The sequence below is a fragment of the Trypanosoma brucei genome, chromosome 10 (assembly GCF_000002445.2).
Source record: "Trypanosoma brucei brucei TREU927 chromosome 10, whole genome shotgun sequence".
Classification (NCBI taxonomy): domain Eukaryota; phylum Euglenozoa; class Kinetoplastea; order Trypanosomatida; family Trypanosomatidae; genus Trypanosoma; species Trypanosoma brucei.
Window position 1 is genome coordinate 2,256,200 of NC_007283.1, and position 22,150 is coordinate 2,278,349.

The following is a 22,150-nucleotide window of genomic DNA, read 5'->3' on the forward strand; positions in this document are numbered from 1 at the left end:
AAGTTATACCCCCTTTTTTCCATTGGTAAACACCCATTGCCTTCTAGAAGGGGTTGGGTTGGGCTAATCAGCTCGTTTGGCGACCCCCTGCTGCCATGTCAACGTTTTGTTCTTTGTTGTGCCTAGAAAGTGAGATGTGAAAAAAAAAATGTGCGATTTGGGTTAAGAAGGAGAAAATAGACGGGCTCGGGGTGAGACGTCACACATGGAGGTGGTGAAAGAAGTGAGTCGGAGGGATCGTGAACGATAGGCAGATGTTTTTTTTTCTTTTACCTCTAACTAGTAAGGAGGGGGTGTTATTTGCAGGTGGGTGGGACACAGCGCAGTACTGATTGGTGAAGAAGAGGAAGTGGTGTCCTTTTCACCACATACTTTAAAAATTCAATGTGGAACTGTGGACTCCTTTGTATGTTTGTGCTCTTTCACCTCTGCGAAGCGGTGTCCTTAAGGCATCCAATTGTCTCTCCATGTTGTTTCTATCGTTTGGTCCCCTTCTCGGATCTCTCTTTTGTTACTGATATCGAAACAACAATAAAAAGAGAAGACGTGAAGAAAAATTGTAAGCTTCTATAAGTTTGACAAAAATAAAAAGGTTTAAATATCATCGTTTTCGATCTGTGTGTGTGTCTGTTTAGTACGGCTACACTCGGCACCTCCCTCGCACCAACGTCAAACTGAGTGAAATGAAGAGTTTCCGCGTAGTTTGCAGGTTCCCCGCCATGTTGCAGCTGCTAGCACTTGTGGGACTTGCATTGGTTCCGCAAAGCGCTCTCAGTTCTCAAAACGGCGTGTACGTAAAACTCTTTCCCGGCCGTGAGTTGTGTTTGAGTTACGAGGGGTACCGGGAAGTGGAGGAAACACCGCCAACAGTTGCCTTGCGACATCGCGCCCTCTCGCCACGTAACGTTAACGTGCGAACACGCCTCTACGGCCCTGATGGAAACATTATACGACATGATGACCGCATCGATCCCTTTGGACAACCAGCGTCTTTCTTCTTTAAGGTAACAAAGACGGGTACATATCGGGTTTGCATGCGTACACCGTTGAACCACCCGCCGCTATCGTTTGACATGCGTTTCATCGGCGAGCGCGATGTGGCGCAGTCACCGGAGACCGTTGAGGGAGTGGAAGTTGCTGACAAACCAATAGAAGCCTCCGACTATCAAAGTTCACTTCACATGTTGGACATTTGTGTGCAAGTGGCTCTAGATGAAGTGCGTATGAGTGAGAACCGCCTTCATCTTCTTGATGAGATTACAAACTCTACGTACAACCGCGTTGTGGGATTCTTAATTCTGAACGTTCTGCTTGTCATTGTTGCTAGCGTTGGGTCAGAGAAGTATTTGGAACGATTCTTTATAAAGCAGAAGATTGCTTAAGCATGGCTCCAACTCTCCACCCTGTGGATGAGTATTTAACGTTGAGATAACCAATTGAGGGGCAGTAGAAAGCGCTTTAATACCACTCACCACCAATTAAGATGACGAAACCCCTGTGAAGCAAAATAGGGCAGGGTGGCCAAAAGAAGTTATATTCAACAAACAGGCAGGGTGGAAATGCAATGTGGTTGCAGTAGAAATGCGGAACGTTAATGGGAAAGACGAAAGGGATGAGTACTCGCAAGTTGCGGCGGTGAGTTTGTGGTCTCTGGGGCTCATGCTGTGTGTGATTATTTTTTCTGTGAGCTTGTTATTCTCTTCGGTGTAGTCAAGTTGTGCTGTAAGTGCTAAGATTTGTGTGCCTATGAACTCTTTTTATTTTCGTTTTGATATATATATATATATATATATGTTGTTATTGTCATTGTTTGTTATTTTGCTGTACTTCTGGTTCCCTTGGCTCACGTAACGGTGGGATTCAAGGGGATAAGATGTGGCTGCAGCGTATGTGCCCAACTGTTCACTGATCGGCTGCGGCACTAACGGAACTCGATTATGAAATTTTATGTGCGTTGCGTCTGCAATTTATGCATTTTTTTTTCATCGTATTGCTGCGTGCAAAACAACAACAACAAGGGATCAGAGAGTGTTTTGCACGTGTGTATTAGTGTGAGTGGGCGCCTCTGTAATAAAAAGAAGTGACGAGTTTATACCGGGTGTCACTGCCATGTTTTCCTCGTCTTGTATGCAGAGCATGCAAACACAATACATATGCCCACATGCGTAAGTAAATACAAAAATGCATGTGCTTATTGTTGGTTTTACGGTGTGGTATATATGGGAGGTTGTGCGTTTATATATTTCTGTGTGTGTGTCTTTTCTTTGTTATTATTATTTATTGTTATTTTTTTTTTGTTTATTCCCTTGCATGTCAGTTGGGTCGCATGTGGCGCCGACACCCCACTGCATACAGTTCTGCAATTCACTCTGAACCACCTGTGTGTTTCAGTGTGCTTGTTTGTTCTTATATTCCACCGGCTTATGTTCTCTTTTTTTTTTTTTGGTGTTGTTGCCTTAAATCTGTACACACTCCATCCATCAGAGTCGAGGAGGAAGGCTTGACAGCAATTTGTCACGCGGTGCAATGGTATCCGCTTCGAAGTTGCTGCAGGTGTTGGTCCGACGCTTTGAGACTCCCCAACCAGACTTTATGGTCGGCCACGCGCATTTCGTATTGAAGTTCTTGTCCGCTATTTGTCAAACTAATATAAGTCGTGAGGATATGCTGAACGTGACGAACATTATTACCAACTGCCCCCACGCATTACCGATATTTAAGGGTAATCAGCGCTTATGCGAAAGGCTTTTGCTTAGTTGCTTTGCTAGTGTGTCCCGTGTTGATGCCGAGTTACAGGATGGCGTTCGACATGTAATTTGCACCTTGAGTGTCAATCCTGAATTGAATTCAAACATCATGATGACAATGGCTCGCAAAACTGTGGCCGCGAAGCGTGTGGAGGGTGCAGTAGCCAAGCAAGTTCTTGACAGAGATGACGCCATTTCCAACGAACTGCTTCGCCGTGTTGTTGCTCAGATGCCCGCTCACGGTGACCTTATACCCGATGGAGGTGTTGAAATTGCCCTTCTTCCCCAGAAAGCTATGCACAAACGCCGACAAGAGCGCTTCGAGAGACCTGAACTCTTTTTCCTTGTCTCAACTTTACGCTGCATTGCAACACACCGTCAGAGCCGACTTCGTGATAGTTTTGTTGAGGCGGGATGTTCTGCTGTGGGGATGCAGCACAGAAATTTACAATTTCTTCCAGCTGACGTTGTCGATCCCGTCGTGCGTTGCGTCACATCGCTTCCTGCATTTTGCAATCCTGAAGCACCAATGCGGCCCGATGACTGGTATCTTTTAGCCAGTCTCATTGCCTGCCCCGACGCGCGGCTCCGGCCATTGGGGATTCGACTGTGGGCGCAAAAGGTGTGTTATTATGATCCACTTGAAATGAATCTTACGGAAGTAAATAGCCCGTTTCCCCTCACAATTGCCGGGTTCCTGGTATCAATGCGGGGTGAGTTCAAGGAAGAAGCGATGATGTTGTGGTTGGGGGTGGTCACGGATCCCGCAGCTCTACCGTTGATAGATGAAAGAGTTCTGCAACTGCTGTTGTTTGACATTGCGCAATATGCTCAGGTCAACGATATGAATGACGTTAAGCGGGAACAAATTTTGGTGGCTCAATTAGCCGTTCTCAAAGCTTTAGAAGATTCTATGTCTCCTATTTACTATTTGGATGCTCGCATGACACTCACCAGGACGACAAAGCTTCTCAATACCTCCAGTGATCTGATCAAAACGCTCAGTTCACTTAAGGATGTGCTATCGACCGGTCAGATTTTGAGGGCTTCTTTCTTACGCAGTGCAACTGATTTTTTGCGTTACGTTCGACAGACGGCTAATGTAAACGAACAGTCGTACATTAGGGTCTTGATTCTTTTGATGGGCAATGTTTTGCATGCCATACGTGTCTTGTCAGTTCAGGAGTATACATCCGTTTGCATAGTTGTTTTGGCCACCATCGTTGGATTTCTTCGCGACGTTCAGCCGAAAGCCTCCTCTCCGCAGGGAGACGAGTGGTGCGAATTGTTGAAGGCTCTAGCCACCACTATAATGAACGAAAAATCACTCGTTGATCCCAACATAGTCTCTCTTCAACTTCATATGATGGAGTTACTTGATTTTGCGTCCGACGAGCATTACAGCACCTCTGTGCGCGAGCGTATCCTTGCATCGCTACGCACTGTTTCGACAAAAACTCAAGAGATAGCACCGACTAGTGCGCAGCACTGCTACGAACTGCTTCTGCGCGCTGTCCATTTTCACGTCTTGGACGAGGAATTGCTATCTGAAGCGGTTGCGGCGCTACGTCATGCGACGGATACAACAGTTGCTATTGAGTGTATGAATTGGTCGCAGCGTAGGCATTTGATTGATCGTTGTTCTACATTGTACCGCGAGATTGCACCAATGTTTCCCTCATCTCGAGGGGCTCGACGTCTTGGCAAGCAAATGTTAACAGTGGCAACCATAATTACGACTGAAAAACATGCACCACGGACACAGCTGCAACGGCGTTCGTATGATGCGCGTCGCCCGGTCCTGGACTCGGGTTCTATGCAATTCTGTGCCCAGGCAATGTGGTCGCTTGCACTGCGGGCAACGCTGTCTCCCATTCCTCACCTGCCTGTGGATCGTTACCTTGCCGCGATGCTGCGCTTCGCGAAAAAGCATTGGAGACGGGATGAGGCACCTAGCGGTTACTCTTCCGAAAAAAGTCTAACAGAAGAAGCACAGGTCACTACCAAAACACCATTGGCAGAGCCGCGTGGTGGGCGCACGCGAGTATCATGTGGGGATGAGAGATTTTGTAGCGATATTGCTAACCTTTTGTTACCGCTGCTCAACCAAGTGCTCTTGCTTTGGTACACGAATAGAACTGCATTTCAGGCAAATCAGAGGCGCCATAAAGCCGTTGTTTCAACAGCCTGCGACATAATCGAGCGGAACAGCGCCTTTCTTTCGCCTCGTGTATGGTTTGATACCCAACGTGTGTTATCCAACCTTCCTATCGTGCTGCCGAATCAGTGTACCCCACTTCATCTGAGCGTACTGAGGCGATCTTTACAGGAAACACTCCGTAACGTTCGCGCTTGTGGCAACCAAGGAACGTGGCACTTGCCTAGTGAAAAGACTCAATTGAAGGCCCAGGAAGGTTCTACGGAGGCCATATTGGGTGGAAGGATGATTGCAGACATGTTTGGATGCGCAAATATAATTGAAGACGCTGATTTGAAGGTGTACCTCATATCTCTCGCGTCGGAGCAACTGAAGATGATCAGTGACCTTGACGAGATGGATGAAAAGGCCTTAACACCGGAGGAGAAATCGCGTCTTATGTGTTTGAATAAAATTGTGTCTTCCGTGCGACACGGGACGGTCCTCTACTACTAGGCATGAGAAGCAAAAGTGTTTGGTGGTGCTTTGCTTTTGCAGGAGAGCCAAAGAGTTGGTTGCGGGAATTGATAATACCCCGTATGATTGAGTTTGTGCGTGTGTGTGGACGGATGAGGGAAAAAGGCAGTTGGAAGTCAAAGATGTTCTAGCCTAACAATCTTTGTGACACAGTGCTAATGGTAGAATTCAAGTAGCACAAGGGATACATTGGCGTTCGTAACACTCAATGTCTTGGTATTTTTTTTTCTACATATGTGATATACACATTTCTTTTTCACAAACTATGTGCTGATCTCTCTTTTTTTTTTTTTTTGAGCGACGCCTTCCTGCTTCGTTCAGTTTGTCAAGGGCATGGGAAGGTATAACAGGCGGTGATTTGTGCCGCAACATCGAAAGGGGGTGAAGAATCGCCATAATGACAGTTTGTCTTGTTCTACTAACTGGGCTGCCAGGAGCGGGGAAGACGACACTAGGCAAGGCTCTTAAACAGTTGGGGGATCACATAACCCATGAACTCTCCCTCATAGTCACGGCAGTGGTGGAATTAGATGACTTTATGTGTAACGTCGGTGCGAGTAATGGGTCCCGTGTAGAGAGTACCGTTTTCGATCCAAGTCGGTGGCGAGAGGCGTTCGAAGCGGCTCGTCAGGCAACTCGCCAGGAGTTGGAGCGGTGCCTAATGATGGAGAGGAATAAAGCGGTAATGCACTTGGTTTTTCTGGTGGATCCGCTGCCATATAGGAGTATGAGAGCATCGTACTGGAAAATGTGCAAGGAATTAAGTGCCAAGTGTGCTGAGACTCACTTTCATGATTCATGGGAAGTGCAGAGCATTGTTGTCTTGTTGGAGGTGCGGATGAACACCCCGGAGGAGGTTTGTCTCCAACGCAATGAGCTCCGCGCCGGAACCCCGCAGTATATTCCCCCGTATGTTATTAAGGGGATAAGTGACTCGTTTGACCGTGGTGACCTCACTGCTGTGCTGCCGGGTACAGACGGAAATATGTGGGCCGTACTTCCCGGGCAGAGGTCGGCACCGTGGCCCGTTCTTTTACTGGTTGATGAAGTGAGATGTTGCGCGTCACCACCCAATTTGTTGGCCACGCAGTTGCTGGAGCGTATCCGAGGGGAAGACATAATGCGTGAGATGACGGAACAACAAGTAAGTGTTTTTAATTATTACAAGTGCCAAGTGGAAGGGGGGAAGTCGAAGTGCTTGGCGAGTGGAGAAGCACATGACAACGTTAACAACTGTCTTCATCAAGTGGACCTCCACATGCGGGCAGTTGTGGGACATTACATGGTCCAGCGGCAGAGTATTGGTTCACTGAAGCCAGGCACTGGGCAACGCGTAAGCAAATGTCGTTCGACCCACTACGCGGGAATTCGGGCAGCAATCACGAAGGGAACGAGAAACACAGGAGGATCTTTTTCCGAAGTGCAAGGACTACTGCAGCAGTTACTTTTGGAATTCGAGCATGCCTTAGTAGATCTTTGAGAAACGTGCACGAGGTATGCTGTTGGGTGTGGCAAAAGTTGCTGAGAGCAAATGTCACGTGGTTGTTTGACGTGTCAGCTCCTTCATCTGTGCTGGTGGTGATTACCGGCATGTGTCTCTTGAGAAGGTACATGTGAGTTTAGATCCTTTTTTTTTGTTTTTAGTGTCTGCAAACTTTCCCACGTGTTGGTCGTGTTCTCTGTCACATCCCCCTCCCCTGCCGCTCTGTCGTCCGCGCCTTGCTGGGACTGGAGAGTTTGCCCTCATCTGTGCGTGTACACGTATCCCGTACGTCCCTAACTTTTCTATCATTTCCTCCCCCCGTTGTTTCGCTCTCTGTTTACTTGTTTTTCACGTAGTGTCGGCTGCACTTCTCTCCTTCAAGGGGGTTAGCACTTTATTCCCTCACTTCATCCTTCTGATTTTTTTTTCCTTTTCCTTCGTTATATATCTTCACTTCTGTCTGTGTCGACTCATGGAACCGTTCCCACTAGACACACACACCCACACACCGTAGGAGTGCAATGGAATCCACAGTCACCGGTGAACCGTGTCATGCGTGCGAAAAGCAGGAAACAACTGATGAACACAGTCGCTGTGGCCGCGGGACGCTGCCGCTGTACCACATTCATTCAACGAAAGTGCCAGAATACATGAAGGACAATCCATACATCTATACTGGCTATAGGGCACAGTATACCACTATGATGTGCCTGCGGAGTTTCCTTGCGGTTCACAATGAGTCGTTGAACGTGTGGACCCATGCGTTTGGGTTTGTTGTTTTTGTATTGCTTTCAATTCTACTTTTCACGAACGTGGTGCTGGCCCGAGAGTACGTTTGGCACTGTGTAGTTTATGGAGGCTTTAGTTTTGCTTGCCTAATGTGTATGCTATGTAGCACAGTTTACCATCTGTTCATGTGCCATGAGAATGAGGCAGTTTCATTGTTTGTGGAGCTTGTGGACTATCATGGCATTAGTGTCCTCATAGTGGCGAGTTACATTCCCCTGCTTTACATTGGTTTCGCCTGTAAGCCATATTACCGGGCAATTTATATGGTGAGCATCATCATGTTTGGTACTTTAAGCGTTGTTTTCTCCTCTCTACCAAGTCTCCGTGATGCAAAGTATCGATGGATTCGCACAACTGTTTACATTCTCATGGCTGTAGGGGGAATTGTGCCCCTCCTACATTTCTATGCCTTTACACCCCACAATACTGAAAGTATGATGCCACTCAAAGGTGTGGCACTCATGTTTGCACTTTACGGTGCTGGAGTCCTCTTCTACACATCCCGAATTCCTGAACGTTGGTTCCCTGGTCGGTTTGACATATACCTTTCAAGTCATCAAATATGGCACGTTTTTGTACTTGCAGCCGCCTGTGTTCATTTTTTCAGTTGCACAGCACTGTATCAGCAGTGGTTGGTGAGCCGACACATTTGTTAAACTTTGAGTACACATGCTGTACCACTTGGGGAAGCAAATGCTGCTAAAAGGTGATGGCGCTCGATTGAGGCAGAGTGAATAAATTAAGCGGTGACGGTCCGAAATGGTGGTGTGGGGAGGCAGGCGAGAGAGAGAGAGAGAGAGAGAGAGAAAAAAACGTCAGGTAATGCGGCTTTGATGATATCATCTACCGTATTCGGTATATAGACTGTTGTTCGTGTTGTCTCCCCACCCACCTTTTTTTTAAACACCATTTAATATATCCATTTTGATTTTTTTTCTTTCGGGAAGTATTGTGGGTTGCTGAAGGACGGGTTTCACACAATGTTTTTCTGTTGTAATTTTTTTTGTTATATATATATATATATATATAAGCCTTACCATTTACGCTTTTTCACTCGCTGTAGTGCCCACGTTGTGTTGCCTGCATGTAGTTATCTCGTATATTAGCGTACACGTGACGAAGTTGAGGAAGCAAAGGGGGAAAAGTGCTACGAAGAGGGACCGGAGAAACGATGATAAAAAAAGAAAAAAAACCGACATAATTGGTTATTTTCTTGGTATAAAATAAATATGCACTCGCACATTCCTTTCTTGTTTCCCCCACTTAACCCAACACATATCATTTTTTAGGTACGCACGCAATTATTTTACATGGCGCCCGCCCTGCTCTTTCTTTTTTTTTTTCACCTTTCATTTCCCGTCTGGTGGTGGGAATCAAAATCACGGCACAATCGCTCCACTGTTATATTAAATGCGGTGGAGAGGGGGGGTTGTCTTCCCTTTTTTTCTTTTGTTTTACGGTGTGTTTTTCCGCTTACATACGTGTATCCACGTAGGAATTTTCGAGTATGCGCCTTGATTCCTTTATATTTGTCACTAAGTTAAAAGATTTGTCTCATTACTTGTTTAAAACTCACTCGTTTGGGTAGGCTTAGTCGTCGGTATCGTGGCCATAAGGAATCCGGTACATTCGACTGGGCAGGCAAAAATTCTCGTGTGCGACAGAACTTTTACGACACGCAAAAGCATCCATTCTGAAGTTTAAAAGATGATTTCATCGAGATTTCGAGGGGAAAACGTGAGCTCGGCATCAACAACCATCACAACAAATGGCGGCGATCAAAGTGAGAAAACATGCAGTTCCTCCTCAAGCATGCGTGCGACTGAGGCGCCAGTACCGTACAACAGTAATCCAGATCTTCCATTGTATACTGTCGATCAGGTTCCACCCCATCTTGCGGAAAATTTATACATTCATACCGGCTATCGCATGAATTATAGTGCAGGCATGTGCTTCCGTAGTGTTTTGGCTTTGCATAATGAAACTTTTAACGTATGGACGCATCTTATTGGGTTCGTCATATTTCTCATTGTCTCTTTTGTTTTTTCGATCGGAGTTCTGATTCCCAGGTTGACGGACCGTCCAGGGGAGGGCAGCGAAACCGGTGGCAGTTCCTTCCCCGACACGGTGTCTCTGCTTGGTTTCCACTGGCCGACACTTTCTATATTTGCAGTGTATTCTGTGAGTTGTCTCATGTGTATGCTCTGCAGTGCGGCCTTTCATACGTTGATTCCTCACAACCATCCAGTAATATACCGCATTGCTCATACATTGGATTACTTTGGCATCACCTTCCTTGTAGTTGGGTCATTTCTGCCCATGTGTTACTTCTGCTTTGCATGCAAACCGCACTTGAGATATATTTACCTTATTATGGTGTCGCTGTTTGGTGTTGGTGGGCTTGTGGGTCCCTGTTTTCGAAGGTGGACTGATCCAGCTTACATGTGCGCAAAGATCACCTTTTACGTTTGTATGGTTGGAAGCGGTCTCTTGCCCGTTTTTCACATTTACTTAACACTTCCCAGTAGCGCCACGGCATCGGTTGTACAAGGTTTATTACTTATGATGGGTCTCTATGGAGTGGGTGTTATGATTTACGCATTGAAAGTGCCTGAGTCCTTGTACCCTGGCGAGTTTGATATTTATCTTTCCAGTCACCAATTGTGGCATGTTTTTGTGCTGTGCGCAGCTGTTGTTCACTTCTTTAATTGCGCTTCCATGTACATTAACTTTGATAAAATGGCGCTCAACTGCTAGCGGCGAAAAAAAAAAAGTATTTATTTGTGAATTTACGTAATGATGCGATTGCACACGAACGCAAACGTCCGCATATGTGTGTGTGCGCATACGTGCATATGACGAGGGAGAAAAAAAAGAGAGAGGGAACATCCACCTAAAGTGAGGGAATGTGAATGTTTTTTTTTTTAAATGTTGTTGTTGTGTCCATTTGCCTAGTAGTCGATTCAGATTTTTTCTGTACATGGTTTAATAATGAGACGAGAGAAAGAAAATAACTGTGGAGGGAGTACATATATATATATATATGTGTGTGTGTGTGTATGTGGTTGCGTGTGCATTTAAGAACACAATAAAAAATAAAAAAGCGAAGAAGGAACGGGAACCGTGTCACTTCATTATCTGCTGAGGCACGCGATGGGTTCTACACGCACCTCTCCCCATACTCTTGTGTGGTTATTCTTGGTTTATCTCTCAGACATAATATATTTACCATAAGTTGTTGTTCACCCGCTGTGCTAAGGTCTGTGGGACGCGATAATTTCACACATGTGGTAACGAGGCATTCATCATTCTTTTCTGTTTCTTCATCTTGAGAGGACGGTTTATATTTCGTGCGTTTGTGGGTAACTTTAGTTGATAACAACATATGGTTAATTCTTTTTTTTTTGTTGCTGTGCCGTTGTTTGGCGTCAATTTTAACCCTCCATCTTCTCCACATCCCCTCCATTTATTTGTGAGGTGTGTTGTGAAGGTATTTTTTTTTTTTAATTCCTATCCGTAATTTAAACAGAAATATCCCAACGTCAAAAAAGACAAAAAAGGGAAAGAGTGTGAGTTCATAGTACAGATTGAGATAGGTTTATAAACATTTATATATAGTTAACCCAGTGAATAGGTATCAGCAACAGGCGGGACCCTGCGTTTACTTGCATGAAATCATTGGAAGATTTGAACGGATGCGACATTCTTAATCGCGTTGAAAAGGCATTGCGGTTGTGCGAACAGCAGCGAGCCTGCCAACAACACATGCTTCAACTCTTGACAACTGTTGAACAAACTCTTGAGGCCACTAAATCCGACTTACCGCGCACTCCTAAACTCACAGTACCGCAAAATACGCCTTTAACTTCCCGTTATTCACAACAGTGTATTGGCAAAATCAATTCAAGTGATGATTCCGCACAACAATTTCACAGTAAGGCGGAGGTCACTTCATCGCTTCGTAATGTCGTTTATGTGCTTGATCAACTCAACTACAGAGCCACTGCCGCGTTGTTAGACTTGTCAGCGCGCGTTAGTTGCATCGACAAGCGGGTGCAGCACCTCACTAATATTTCTAAGAGAAATGTGATGGCAATAAACGAGCGTATGGAAAGAATTAAGCAAGAAGCAGCGGTGGGAGCCACTTCATTGGCTGTTATGGCGACAGTTGTGCGTCTTGGTTGTAGTGAATCCGAAATGGAATTCGCATGCCACCGTGAGGAACAAAATGGGGTTGGGAGCGTTGCAATGCGGTCGGAACCCACTTGCAGTAGTGCCATACGCACGGCGTGGAAATCTCTTGAGGAGGCGGAGGCTTCCGCCATTATGAGTTCAGCTGAAGCTCATGAAGCGGTAGCGAACACAACATGTGGCCTCTTGCGTGCGAGTCTAATGGAGGAATTTAAGGCGCAACGTTATTTTCCTTCGAAACGTGTTTGGCAACGGCGTCGTGACGGTCAGGCGGAGTGGAGTCGAAAACTGCGGGAAGCGGCTGCGCAGCGAAAAGTGACGGCGTGTGTGAAGTGGCAGCGCCACGAAAAGGCCGTTGATGAGGCGATGGATGGCGAGTTCATTGGGGAACTTTAATCACATGCGCAAAAAAATAAACAAATGAAGTGGGGAATCTATTGAGTTATACATTTGTAAGCTACCGCTATGGGGTGCGGTGGAATTCTGTTCTTCACAGGGGTGACGTAACGCATGTTGTGTTCATATTTCTTTTTTTTTTTAATTCCTTCAGCTGTTTTTTTCTCTTTTCTTTTTAGTTTATTTACATGTATGAGAACATATTATTATGTATTGTTTCATCCATTGTGAAGTCATTGGTTTATTATTTTTATGATTATTATTGTTGTTGTTGTTCCAGTCGAATTTATAAGTCACTTACTGCTTGTGCATATTGCTTCCGTGTCTTCTTCCGCATGTTTGAATTGCTGCATTTTACTGCTTTTCTTTTCTTTTTTTTATTTTCGTTCTTTTGACTCCCCCACTAATTTATATTCATCGCAAATACAAATGTTTATTTGTACTTTAGCATTAGCGTTTCAAGCGAACACATATTCAAGTGGAGCCGAAACAAACAGAAAACAAAACCAAGGGAATAAGCACTAAGTGCAAGTGACGGACAAGACAAATACATCAAACAGTTTATTTTCAAAAAAAAAAAGGAGGAAATATAATTACATTTATACAAGGAAAAAAGAGAACAAACATAGGAAGAACAGTAGAAAAATAACTTGTGCAGGGAAATAACCGCGACTTCACACATATATATATATATATATTTGGTTCAAGGAAGAGAGTCTTACTCGCCTCGGGGGGAAACCACCCAATCTCAGTGAAGGTTAGTTTGTTTTTTTTTTTGTGTGTGTGTGTCTGGACGTAAAAGAAAAGAGAGGAAAGAAATAAAAGAAAAAGGAAGAAAGAAAGAAAACAAAAAGTGACGTGAAGGCGGAGATCAAACAAAAAGGAAGAATAAACACCGTACGGGTAGATTCATACCTTATTGGTAAAGTCGGGGCGCTCGCGTGTTTGGGTGTTTGGGTGTTTGTGTTTGTTTTTTTTTTTACTTAGAGGAAAAGTAAAAGAGGAAAGGGGAAAAAAAAACTCCAGCGCAGCCTCTTCTTTTCCACATTTTTACGGGTTAGTTGTCATTTGACGGGTTCACGTCCTTTTGGTTTCTTTGTTTACTTCGGTTACTTTGTTTATTCCTTTCTTTTCTCGCCTCCCGCCTTTTTCTTCTTCTTACTCTTACACTTTTCATTGTGTCATTTACTGTTACTAATTATAATTGTCATTCGCTCCTCTTTTCAATCCACTCCATTTATTTTTCCAATTCCGCTTCGACTTCGAACTCTAATTTTGGTTTGAAAAGGTATATATATATATATATATATATATATCCAAACAAACAAATAAATATATTTAAGAGAGAAAAGAGGTGCAGAGGTACTGTAACTTTCAGTTACACGTTCAATCGAGATTTACTTTGCCGTTGAGCCGGAAAATATAAATAAATAAATAAAAAGCGAAAGTGAAAGTGAGAAGGTTGCACGTACGCCCATACCAAATAAATATTTTTAAGTAAATAGAGGAAGTAACAGGAAAAGGTGTTGTATTTTGTATTTATATCTCTTTTCCTCATACGTGGTGAAGAGCAGAGGGTCTCCAAGCGTGAAGCAGAGCTCTTCATCATTGTCTCAACTTCCATTCCTTCTATTGTGTTTTTTGTTTTTTTTTCCTCCTTTTTGTGTTTGTGTGTTTGTGCGTGTCTTTCCTATATAATTTGCATCGCTTGAAACTGCAGGCTTGTAAGTTTGTTTTTTGAAAGGATTGAACTGCGTATTTTTGTAAGTCTTTGATTGCGCAGTCACATTAATTTTTTTTTGTTTTGTTGTGTTTCGTCTTCCGCGTGGTTTGATAAAAGGATCAACTGAAAGAAAAGGGAACGAGGAACTAAACGAAACGAAAAGAGGCAAAAAAAGAAAAATAATAATAATAATACACACACACACACAAGGGGGAAAAAACAAGGACTGGTTCTGTCGTCGTTTGGTTGGTGTTGGTTTCTTTTTTTTTTTATTCTGAATTTAGTTGTTACATTTTTAATTATCTTCTGGTTGTGCTGCTTGGGAAGTTCACCTTCCCTCAGAGTTGAACAACTGAGTTGGCCATTATTTGTGTGTGTTCGTTTCTGAATTTTGTTTAGTTTTAGTGTAGATTTTCATTACTTCTGTTCATTCATTCATTCCTTTTTGGTCTTTTGTGTTCGACTGTTTTTGTTGTTGTTGTTGTTGTTTTCTTTTTGCACTCATAAAGTCGTACGAGTGGCAAATCCCAAGGGATTAAATTGAGCGAGTGTGGAAAGAGGAAAAACAAAAAGAGAGAGGAGAAATATATATATATATATATATATAATACGGAGTCACTGATTGGACTGTGGTTGATTTTTTTGTTTGGTCGATTTGTCGAGTAAACAGAAAACGAAGACGGAGAGAAGAGAAAAGAAAAGAGATTTTAACGCGTTTTGTTTGTTGTTTCTCCTCCGTATCGAAGTGATCACTACTTGTCGTTCCCCTTATACATTAGGAAAATAAATAAATAAATAAGAGCCACACTGCTCTCTAGGAGGGAGAAAGAGAGAGAGAGAGTAGGGTTCTTTTTATTTCTTTTGGTGCTTGTTCGATCGTCACGGGAAGTTGCAGCGAGCTCAGGATGGAACACGAAATTCATAAGGGAATGGAGGCTATAGTTGAGCAATCTGGTGATAACCGGGCTTCTGGTGAAGTAAATGCTGAAAGTAATGTACATAGCCCTGCTTCTGTAACCGCAAAAGATGGGTGTGAATTTGCCCGGCGCCGGATATCGACACGGGGAATACGAGGATCGGTGCGGAGTCCATATTATTCTCCCACTCGCTCATCCGCAATGTCTCCCGTTGGTAATGGAGAAAAAGGTGACCAAGAGAAGGAGGAGGGTGAGGGTGCTGCTGAGCCGGATGTGGTACCTGATATTGATGTCATTCCTCGATATCGCAGTCATCCAAACAGGTCTCAGGGAAGTTTTTCACATCTCACCTACAATGTACATTCACCAGCACACTCGCGTATGAGCAGCTATGAGCGTATATCATGGGACTCCCAGGCGTGGAAAGATGTTTTTCCAGAAAATGCCTTCTTGGGTGATCAGTCAAAGGATCTCCTCCGTCTGCCACACTCTTCCATGGATTTTTATCACGGCTCTCCCACTCAGCAATGCCGCAAGCACGTCCGCTCCCTCGCGACGTGGGGCAAAGTTGAAGGAGATGGCTCTCCAGAGTTGTTGGCGACGCGTAATAGCTCCCCCATGCGGCCAGCTGGGTGTCAATCACTCGTTAGTACTCTGGATGCTCTACCGGAACCAATCTACGAAACTGCTCCATTGGGTCATCAACATTGTTTCAGTCTCTCGAGTCGTAAAGACGCCGCATATCTGAAAACTGAGGCTGGAGGCGAAGCCACAGCTGTCACCAACGAGGCGGGAGAGCAACCATCGAAGGGGCCTGCAATGACACATGTATTGGTGGCGTTTAAAAGCTTGTATGGAGTGTACTACGTTCCTGAAGCACAGTGGGGAACAATTGGAATTGGAGATCTCGTATCAGTGGAAAGTCACTCTGGGGAGAACACCGGGAAGGTTATTTGTGATTTGACACATATCATGAGTGAAGCATCGCACATGCCAGCTGAAATGGCTCAGTGTCCGAGACATGTTCTGTGGCCGGAAGACGCATCGGCCCCTCTAGAAACGATTAACCCCAAAACAAATGAGGAGGTACTGCAGCGTCTCCCCCGCGTACTACGAAGGGGAATGAATAAAGGTAAAAAGAGACTGTACTACGCCCGTCGACGCGAGAATGAGGCTCTTGACGTCGGCAATAGGCTCGTTCGGGACCGGAACTTCAATTTGGCTCTCACCAGTGTAGAGTATCAAGTCGATTTCAAACGGATAACTGTGTTTTGCAAGGGCGATAGGTCGCACGTTGATCCTTCCGAGGTTCTCATCTTCTCGCAGCAACTGGCCTCCAGTCTCCGCGGCTCAATTGTTAGTGTGGTGTTCGCCAACGAAATTCCTGAGAGGTTGGATGTTACGGGATCTATAACTAAAGCCGCCTTCCAGGATATATACACCGATGCACTAGCTAAGATAAAGGAAGCAGAGAGTGCACAACCGCAGCGACAGGCATCATCATCACCTGTGAGACAATCCACAACAGCAGCAGGGGGGCCTCATAACAACATGCGCGCGTCACACATTTACCCCGATCCGCAATTAGCCGCAATGAACCATACGCCTCTCATGCCATTTTATGGTGTACCGCCTCCCTTTTCTCCACCCGTTGCGCCGGGAGCGCCACCCCTAATGAATGCAGTAGGTATGAATGGATTATATGGAATGACTGGAGTCCCTCCCATGAATTGGGGAATGCCCACACCACCTCCTTATATTCCTCCACATTTACCTCAAAATGTACCGGGAAGAATGTAAAGTGGTTGGATGTGAATACATGGGAAAAGGTGGGCATGCATTTTTTTTTTTCCAATGATTGGTGGTGTTCACGTTTTTTTGTTGTTTCTGTTGTTTGTTGAGGGGAACGCAAGAAGGAAGGAGTCGCCTTTACCAAAACAATAATAAAGAAAATACGGAAGAGAAACAGGAGGAGGTAGGTTTATTGAGGCAACGAGTTTATGAGATATTTTTCGCATGTGAATGAAACCTACTCCAACACATTAGGGGTCTTAAAGAAATGAAAATTAAAAAAAAAAAAGTAGAAACATATCTGACATGAACGTAACAAACATCAGTGCAGTGTGTTTGTGTTTGTGTTTCCACATGTAGTTGGGTTATGACGTGCTACCAATCGATGGGAATGACAGAGTGATGTTGAGAATTTATATAATGAGTAAGTGAATAAAGTTACTGACGGAAATATATTGAAAGTTAAGGAAAGTGTTGGACACGAAGTAAAGGTTGTGTAGAGATGAGGGAAGTAAATGAAAGAGGGAAAAAAGAAAAGAAAAGAAAAGAGAAGAGAGGTCATATCAAATCAAGTTAAATGTGAACAACAGTTGTGAGATTTAATTCGACGTTGTGATGTGTCTTTATGTTCGCATTTTCAGTGTCTTTTTTTTTACTTTTTTCTTTTTTTTCTTTACTTTTTATTTTTAAAAAAATATTTTGGTTTCCCCCTCTTTACGTTTTGTTTGTCACTCCCCTTCTGATTGTTTATTTTTGTTTTGTTGTTATAATTATTGGTCGCGTTGTTTTAAACGTGGTGGCTCTGTGGAAGTTCGTTTCACCAACAAACTCGTGGATAATAATGTTGGTGAAACAAAACAAAGGAAAGAAAAAAAAAAAGAAACCACTAAATGTTTTGTTAAATATTTAAAGAGATGAAAAAGTGAATCGGAGAGGTATTGGAAAGAAGAAAAGGTCGCTGCGTGTATATATATATATATATATTTATATAAGGAACACAGACCGTCTACGTTTGGAAAAGAAAAAAAAGCAGGACATGCAAGAGAGGATGAAGGATAACAAAATCAAATGAAAGGGAAATGAGCGTATGAAATTAAAGTCAAGAGGGAGAAGGAGAAAAAAAAATCAAAAAGGAGGAAATAAAGACAACAACGATAACACATAATTTTGTTTCCACTTTTTTCTTAATATTCAAATCACTTTAAGAATTAAAAAGAAAAGCAACAAAGGAATGTATGTAGGTAGAAACAAAAAAAAAGTGGCGGGAAGGGAAGGACGGAAAATAAGTGGAAATGTGAAAACGGCATCGGAGGTTTTTTGGGGAATCTTTTTTTTTTAAAAAAAAAAGAAGAAAAAAACAAAAAATAAATTATTTAGAGAATAGTGGAGAGGGTTAAATGGGAAAGACACAAAAGGAGGGGGAGAAGAATATGATGGAGGAAGGAAGCTTGCATAAGCAGCTTAGAACCTCATTCAATTTTTTTTTCTTGTCTTCGTGTCTCTTCTTTCTTTTTGTTTCTCCCCCCCCCCCCTCCCTCCTTTCCCTTCGTTGTTGTTGTTGTAACCTTTCTTTTTTTAATCCGTTACACTTACTACGGTTATCACTTCGTACTCTTTTTTTTTTTTTACCCATTTAACACCTAACGGTGTTTCGTTAGTTTGGGTTATTTAATATTAATTTTCCTCGTTTTGTGGGCGCATGTATTGGCTCGTATATTTATCCTCGCCCACCGCACTGAAGTGGAGGAACACCGTACGATGAAAGCGAGTAGTGTATAGTACACAAATTTTTGGATTTTTGTGTGTTTTTCTTCCGTTTTGTTTTGTTTCTTATGTGTTTGTCGCTCGTGTTTACTTTGATGTAGGAGATGGTTTTATGGGAATTATGTAAGCCCCCCTTTTTCTCTTTTTTTTTTTTGTCAATACCATTGAGGCGTCTTCATCTTTTTCCCCTCCGCACTCCACATTGTCCGGTTCAAATACACTTCATCGCCACCTTCCTTTTCCCCCTTCATCTCCTTCGTGTATTTTTTTTCCCCCCCTTTAAACATTCCCGCTACTGTTATCATAATCATCAGCATCATCACGGTCATTACTATATTATTACTATTACTATTTTTCAGCTCATCTTTCTTTTTTATTCCCTTTTGCGTATTTTAATGACCGCCACAGCTATTCCCAGCTGCTGGTTGAGGCTTCGTTTACCCGCCTTCAGTTTCGACGTTTCCGGTTTCATCAGAACAAAAGGGAGAAAAAAAAATGAGGTCATTTCGTTTATAGTGGCTGATTTACTTCGGCGGCACGTTCATGACATCACATGTGTTCAAACATTATGTTCACTTTGGACCGCATTCTGCATGCATGGGTTCGTCTTTCTCTCTCCCTTTGTCAATTTCTTTTGTTTCTTGTATAATTATTTTGTAATTCGTTTAAATGAATTCATCACGTGACAAAACCAAACAAAACAGAAAAAGAAAAAAAGCACTGTGAAGAAGGAAAAGGAAGGTGGTGAAGGGCACAATGTTAACCTCCCACCGCATTTCGTGTCTTCAGCAAATGGAGAAACAGTTACGCCGCCTGGTGCGTGGGGAGCCGATCCTTAAGGATGCGCGTAATGGTTCCCATGGCGTCTCAGTCGCTGATTCAAACTTTAAGAGAACACATATCGCTCTGAAGAATAAACTGTTGTTTCGACGTGTGCCAATAACCCTTTCCCTTCTTGAGCGAAGCCTACTTCCCATCATTCGTATGGAAAGTTCCTCATCGCGTAAAGTTACGGGAAGTAATAACGCCCATCCTCCGAAGGAACTCGAAGTGAATGAGGAGGTTACAGTGTCAGCAAGCAGTGCAACATTAGTTGGTTATGAGACCACCCAGAAGAGCCACTTAGTCCCTCAGCAGTCGATGTCAGCTGTCGCGAAAATCCCATTGGAAGGGCGGCAACGTCACAATAAGCGATCTATCCTTACACATTCAGAGGCTATGTTTCGCCTCTTTAGTTCGCTGCACTACTTGGAAAGCGAAAGACGAAAACTCTACCTGCACCATACCGATCGCCTGAAGCTAAAATTAACGGAAGCGGAGGCGGCTGTACGTGCAGCGGGCGGGCGCCAAGGGAAAACAGGGCCTTCACGGCGGGAAGCGATCGGCGCTGTGCGTGGTGTTAATGAAGACATTTCGATTCTTAAGGATTCCCTTCTCGCAAGGTCATACCTCTCGGCCCGCTTGTGGCGATTCCTGTTGCGTAAAGAATTGTGGACTGCAGCTATTGAAGACTCGCGCACCAGTGAGCGAAAAGAGGTCCCCACAGTGCTAATACTACTGCTATCGCTCCAGCGCATGAGTTTTGGCATCTTGCAAGATGTCACGCAGGGCCATCACCTGAACGCCTGTTCCCCGAGGTTTGTCGTGTCCCTACCGTCGCGAAGTAGAAGGTGCAACCAAGAGGAAATCCATTCGGCAGAGCATGAAACTGGAGATGAAGGGGCAACTTCCCAATCGGTGCATGAGGAGCGGTGCGAGACCTCTGAGGCGCCAGAGGATGACTCCATGATAACACTGATGTGTGGAACTCTGCCGTTAACTGCTCCTGAATCCGTGCAGGCGAAGAAGAGAAGGGAAATTTCTGCAGGTTCAACGGGTATGAAAAAAACGTCAAGAAACTTTGTCGGTAGTTGCCGTCCGTATCCGCGGAAGTTGCGGTGGCTGCCTCCAAGGTCATGTGACGCGCTGTCCCTGGTGGTGGACTCACTCGCATTATGTAGCGCAGTACTAACGGAGTTAAACATTAAGAATATTATTATTCAGTGGGGACAAGTGGTTGAGTTGTTTGAGGTGTTGACTGTTGTTCAGTCTACAGCTTCGCTACTACTTGCAGTAGGAGGGACTGGAGACGAAGAAGAAGTGACCAAGATGCACTCTGTGTTGAGGAACTTGGAGGATGCGATGATTGCAGTGGGTGGATCTGCCAGGCAAACCATATTAATGGAAGAGTATGAAGTTTTATCCTCTCTCTCTTCTGTCTGCGCCATTCGACTGCTGCTGGCTCTGGATGGCTTGCAGCTGCTTCCCATGTGCGAGTCTTCTTCTCAACGGTTGATCATGCAGTTGCTGTCTCGCATCTTTCCACAGCTTTCCACGGGAACACAAAGTGCCCTACTTCAGAAATCGAGACAGACTTCTTTGTTTGCCTTCGCCACCAGAGGGCACAGGTTGAAACTGTTTAGCAACTGCGGAAATAAAAGTGCGGTGACTGCTGCCTTGGAATCTATTCGATCTCGCGCCCGACTTCAGCAGCGGCAAATGCAGGCAGCCCTTCGATCCAAGTACCTGGAGGAGGTGAATACGCAGAGTATTAGTGAACTCGCACGGAACGTCTCTGTTCATTCCCTCGTTGCCGCACTAAGTCTTTTTGCACGGACTGTGCAGGATGCACGGAGGCAAGTTTATGAGACCCAAGGGCGACTTCTAACTGCATCTCTTTTTCTTATCGAAAGCATTTTGACTGCCGTTACCTTTTCCTCACCACGTGGAGGCGACGGCATTATTCACCACAAAGATCTCGCACCACTTCTCCTGGCCCTTACTCCCCTATGGTCACTTGCGTACGAACGGTGTAAATTACTGCGAGACGTCTCTAATGTGCGTCATAACAAGTGTTTACCGGGGAAAGGTGCTGGCAGTCCTCTGGCAAAGTCAGAAGTGGTTATGGTGCGGTACGCCACAGATGTGGTGTTCAACGCTGTAAATGTAGCGCTGGTGCAGCGAGTAGAACTTGTTGAGAATGATTCCCCTCCGCATAATGCAGTGGATGGAATGGAAGTTATTTCCCCCTCGAATGTAGCAGCCATCGTCACAGCGCTTGGAAGTTGGTGTGATATTTCGCCCAATGGCAAAGGCATATCATTTGTGGCGACGACCGCAGCGCTGTTGAAGCGACTCCTGCTTTCCGATGTGAAGATGTGGCAAGAATTACGTTTATTGAGCGATCCTCGACGAGAAGCCTTCGCTCGGGCACTGACAGAAGTGATGGGAAGCGTTGGTGCAATGGATTCTTCGGTAACAGAAGTACTTGCCTCAATTGGATAGGGAAGTTAGCGGTGGGAGATATTACATTTGTTTGTTTGTTTGTTTTGTTTTCAATTTGTTAACTGATGTTGGGGGGACGTCACCACTTGGAATTTTTATATTTTTGGTAGACGTTGGTTCCTCGTCAGTGTGCACTATCGTATGGAGCAAACTGGAGGAGGGAAGAGACCTCATATCCCTCCTTTTTTTTTTCGCATCGTTACGCGGTGACCACGGATGTCTTGTTTTTATTTTCCTTTAAGATCTGCTTTGCTCCTACCGCCTCCTGGAACATCACTCTCCGCTGTCGCTTCATCAGGGGTCATCTGAAAAGCATTGAAGCTTGTAACAGCGGCAGCAAATTCAAAGAGC

General features: G+C 44.4%; 8 protein-coding genes across 8 annotated transcripts, besides 17 other annotated features; all 8 read left to right on the plus strand.

Annotated features, from left to right (window-relative positions):
* Window positions 1-683: 683 nt before the first annotated feature.
* Window positions 684-1,382, plus strand: Tb10.6k15.1130 (hypothetical protein, conserved; the record flags this gene model as incomplete). Its single annotated transcript, XM_818058.1, has 1 exon — window positions 684-1,382. The coding sequence occupies one exon, from the start codon at window positions 684-686 to the stop codon at window positions 1,380-1,382; it is 699 nt and encodes a 232-aa protein (XP_823151.1).
* Window positions 1,383-1,771: 389 nt separating this feature from the next.
* Window positions 1,772-1,793: a microsatellite.
* A 474-nt stretch (window positions 1,794-2,267) lies between these two features.
* Window positions 2,268-2,296: a sequence feature (AT_rich).
* Window positions 2,297-2,526: 230 nt separating this feature from the next.
* On the plus strand, window positions 2,527-5,400 carry Tb10.6k15.1120 (hypothetical protein, conserved; the record flags this gene model as incomplete). Its single annotated transcript, XM_818059.1, has 1 exon — window positions 2,527-5,400. One exon carries the CDS (start codon window positions 2,527-2,529, stop codon window positions 5,398-5,400), a length of 2,874 nt encoding a protein of 957 aa, XP_823152.1.
* A 418-nt stretch (window positions 5,401-5,818) lies between these two features.
* On the plus strand, window positions 5,819-6,901 carry Tb10.6k15.1110 (hypothetical protein, conserved; the record flags this gene model as incomplete). Its single annotated transcript, XM_818060.1, has 1 exon — window positions 5,819-6,901. The coding sequence occupies one exon, from the start codon at window positions 5,819-5,821 to the stop codon at window positions 6,899-6,901; it is 1,083 nt and encodes a 360-aa protein (XP_823153.1).
* A 524-nt stretch (window positions 6,902-7,425) lies between these two features.
* On the plus strand, window positions 7,426-8,349 carry Tb10.6k15.1100 (adiponectin receptor protein 1; the record flags this gene model as incomplete). The annotated part of the gene is made up of 1 exon (XM_818061.1): window positions 7,426-8,349. One exon carries the CDS (start codon window positions 7,426-7,428, stop codon window positions 8,347-8,349), a length of 924 nt encoding a protein of 307 aa, XP_823154.1.
* Window positions 8,350-8,474: 125 nt separating this feature from the next.
* Window positions 8,475-8,500: a microsatellite.
* A 200-nt stretch (window positions 8,501-8,700) lies between these two features.
* Window positions 8,701-8,722: a microsatellite.
* A 678-nt stretch (window positions 8,723-9,400) lies between these two features.
* On the plus strand, window positions 9,401-10,450 carry Tb10.6k15.1090 (hypothetical protein, conserved; the record flags this gene model as incomplete). Its single annotated transcript, XM_818062.1, has 1 exon — window positions 9,401-10,450. One exon carries the CDS (start codon window positions 9,401-9,403, stop codon window positions 10,448-10,450), a length of 1,050 nt encoding a protein of 349 aa, XP_823155.1.
* Window positions 10,451-10,718: 268 nt separating this feature from the next.
* Window positions 10,719-10,767: a microsatellite.
* Window positions 10,768-11,362: 595 nt separating this feature from the next.
* Tb10.6k15.1080 (hypothetical protein, conserved) lies at window positions 11,363-12,280 on the plus strand (the record flags this gene model as incomplete). Its single annotated transcript, XM_818063.1, has 1 exon — window positions 11,363-12,280. The coding sequence occupies one exon, from the start codon at window positions 11,363-11,365 to the stop codon at window positions 12,278-12,280; it is 918 nt and encodes a 305-aa protein (XP_823156.1).
* Window positions 12,281-12,521: 241 nt separating this feature from the next.
* Window positions 12,522-12,556: a microsatellite.
* Window positions 12,557-13,083: 527 nt separating this feature from the next.
* Window positions 13,084-13,126: a sequence feature (GA-rich).
* A 443-nt stretch (window positions 13,127-13,569) lies between these two features.
* Window positions 13,570-13,596: a microsatellite.
* Window positions 13,597-13,697: 101 nt separating this feature from the next.
* Window positions 13,698-13,721: a sequence feature (AT_rich).
* Window positions 13,722-14,467: 746 nt separating this feature from the next.
* Window positions 14,468-14,492: a microsatellite.
* A 95-nt stretch (window positions 14,493-14,587) lies between these two features.
* Window positions 14,588-14,610: a microsatellite.
* A 298-nt stretch (window positions 14,611-14,908) lies between these two features.
* Tb10.6k15.1070 (hypothetical protein, conserved) lies at window positions 14,909-16,720 on the plus strand (the record flags this gene model as incomplete). Its single annotated transcript, XM_818064.1, has 1 exon — window positions 14,909-16,720. One exon carries the CDS (start codon window positions 14,909-14,911, stop codon window positions 16,718-16,720), a length of 1,812 nt encoding a protein of 603 aa, XP_823157.1.
* Window positions 16,721-17,239: 519 nt separating this feature from the next.
* Window positions 17,240-17,265: a microsatellite.
* A 91-nt stretch (window positions 17,266-17,356) lies between these two features.
* Window positions 17,357-17,399: a sequence feature (T-rich).
* Window positions 17,400-17,676: 277 nt separating this feature from the next.
* Window positions 17,677-17,702: a microsatellite.
* A 346-nt stretch (window positions 17,703-18,048) lies between these two features.
* Window positions 18,049-18,080: a microsatellite.
* Window positions 18,081-18,188: 108 nt separating this feature from the next.
* Window positions 18,189-18,259: a sequence feature (CT-rich).
* Window positions 18,260-18,768: 509 nt separating this feature from the next.
* Window positions 18,769-18,831: a microsatellite.
* Window positions 18,832-19,231: 400 nt separating this feature from the next.
* Tb10.6k15.1050 (hypothetical protein, conserved) lies at window positions 19,232-21,799 on the plus strand (the record flags this gene model as incomplete). Its single annotated transcript, XM_818065.1, has 1 exon — window positions 19,232-21,799. The coding sequence occupies one exon, from the start codon at window positions 19,232-19,234 to the stop codon at window positions 21,797-21,799; it is 2,568 nt and encodes an 855-aa protein (XP_823158.1).
* Between the last annotated feature and the right edge of the window lie 351 nt (window positions 21,800-22,150).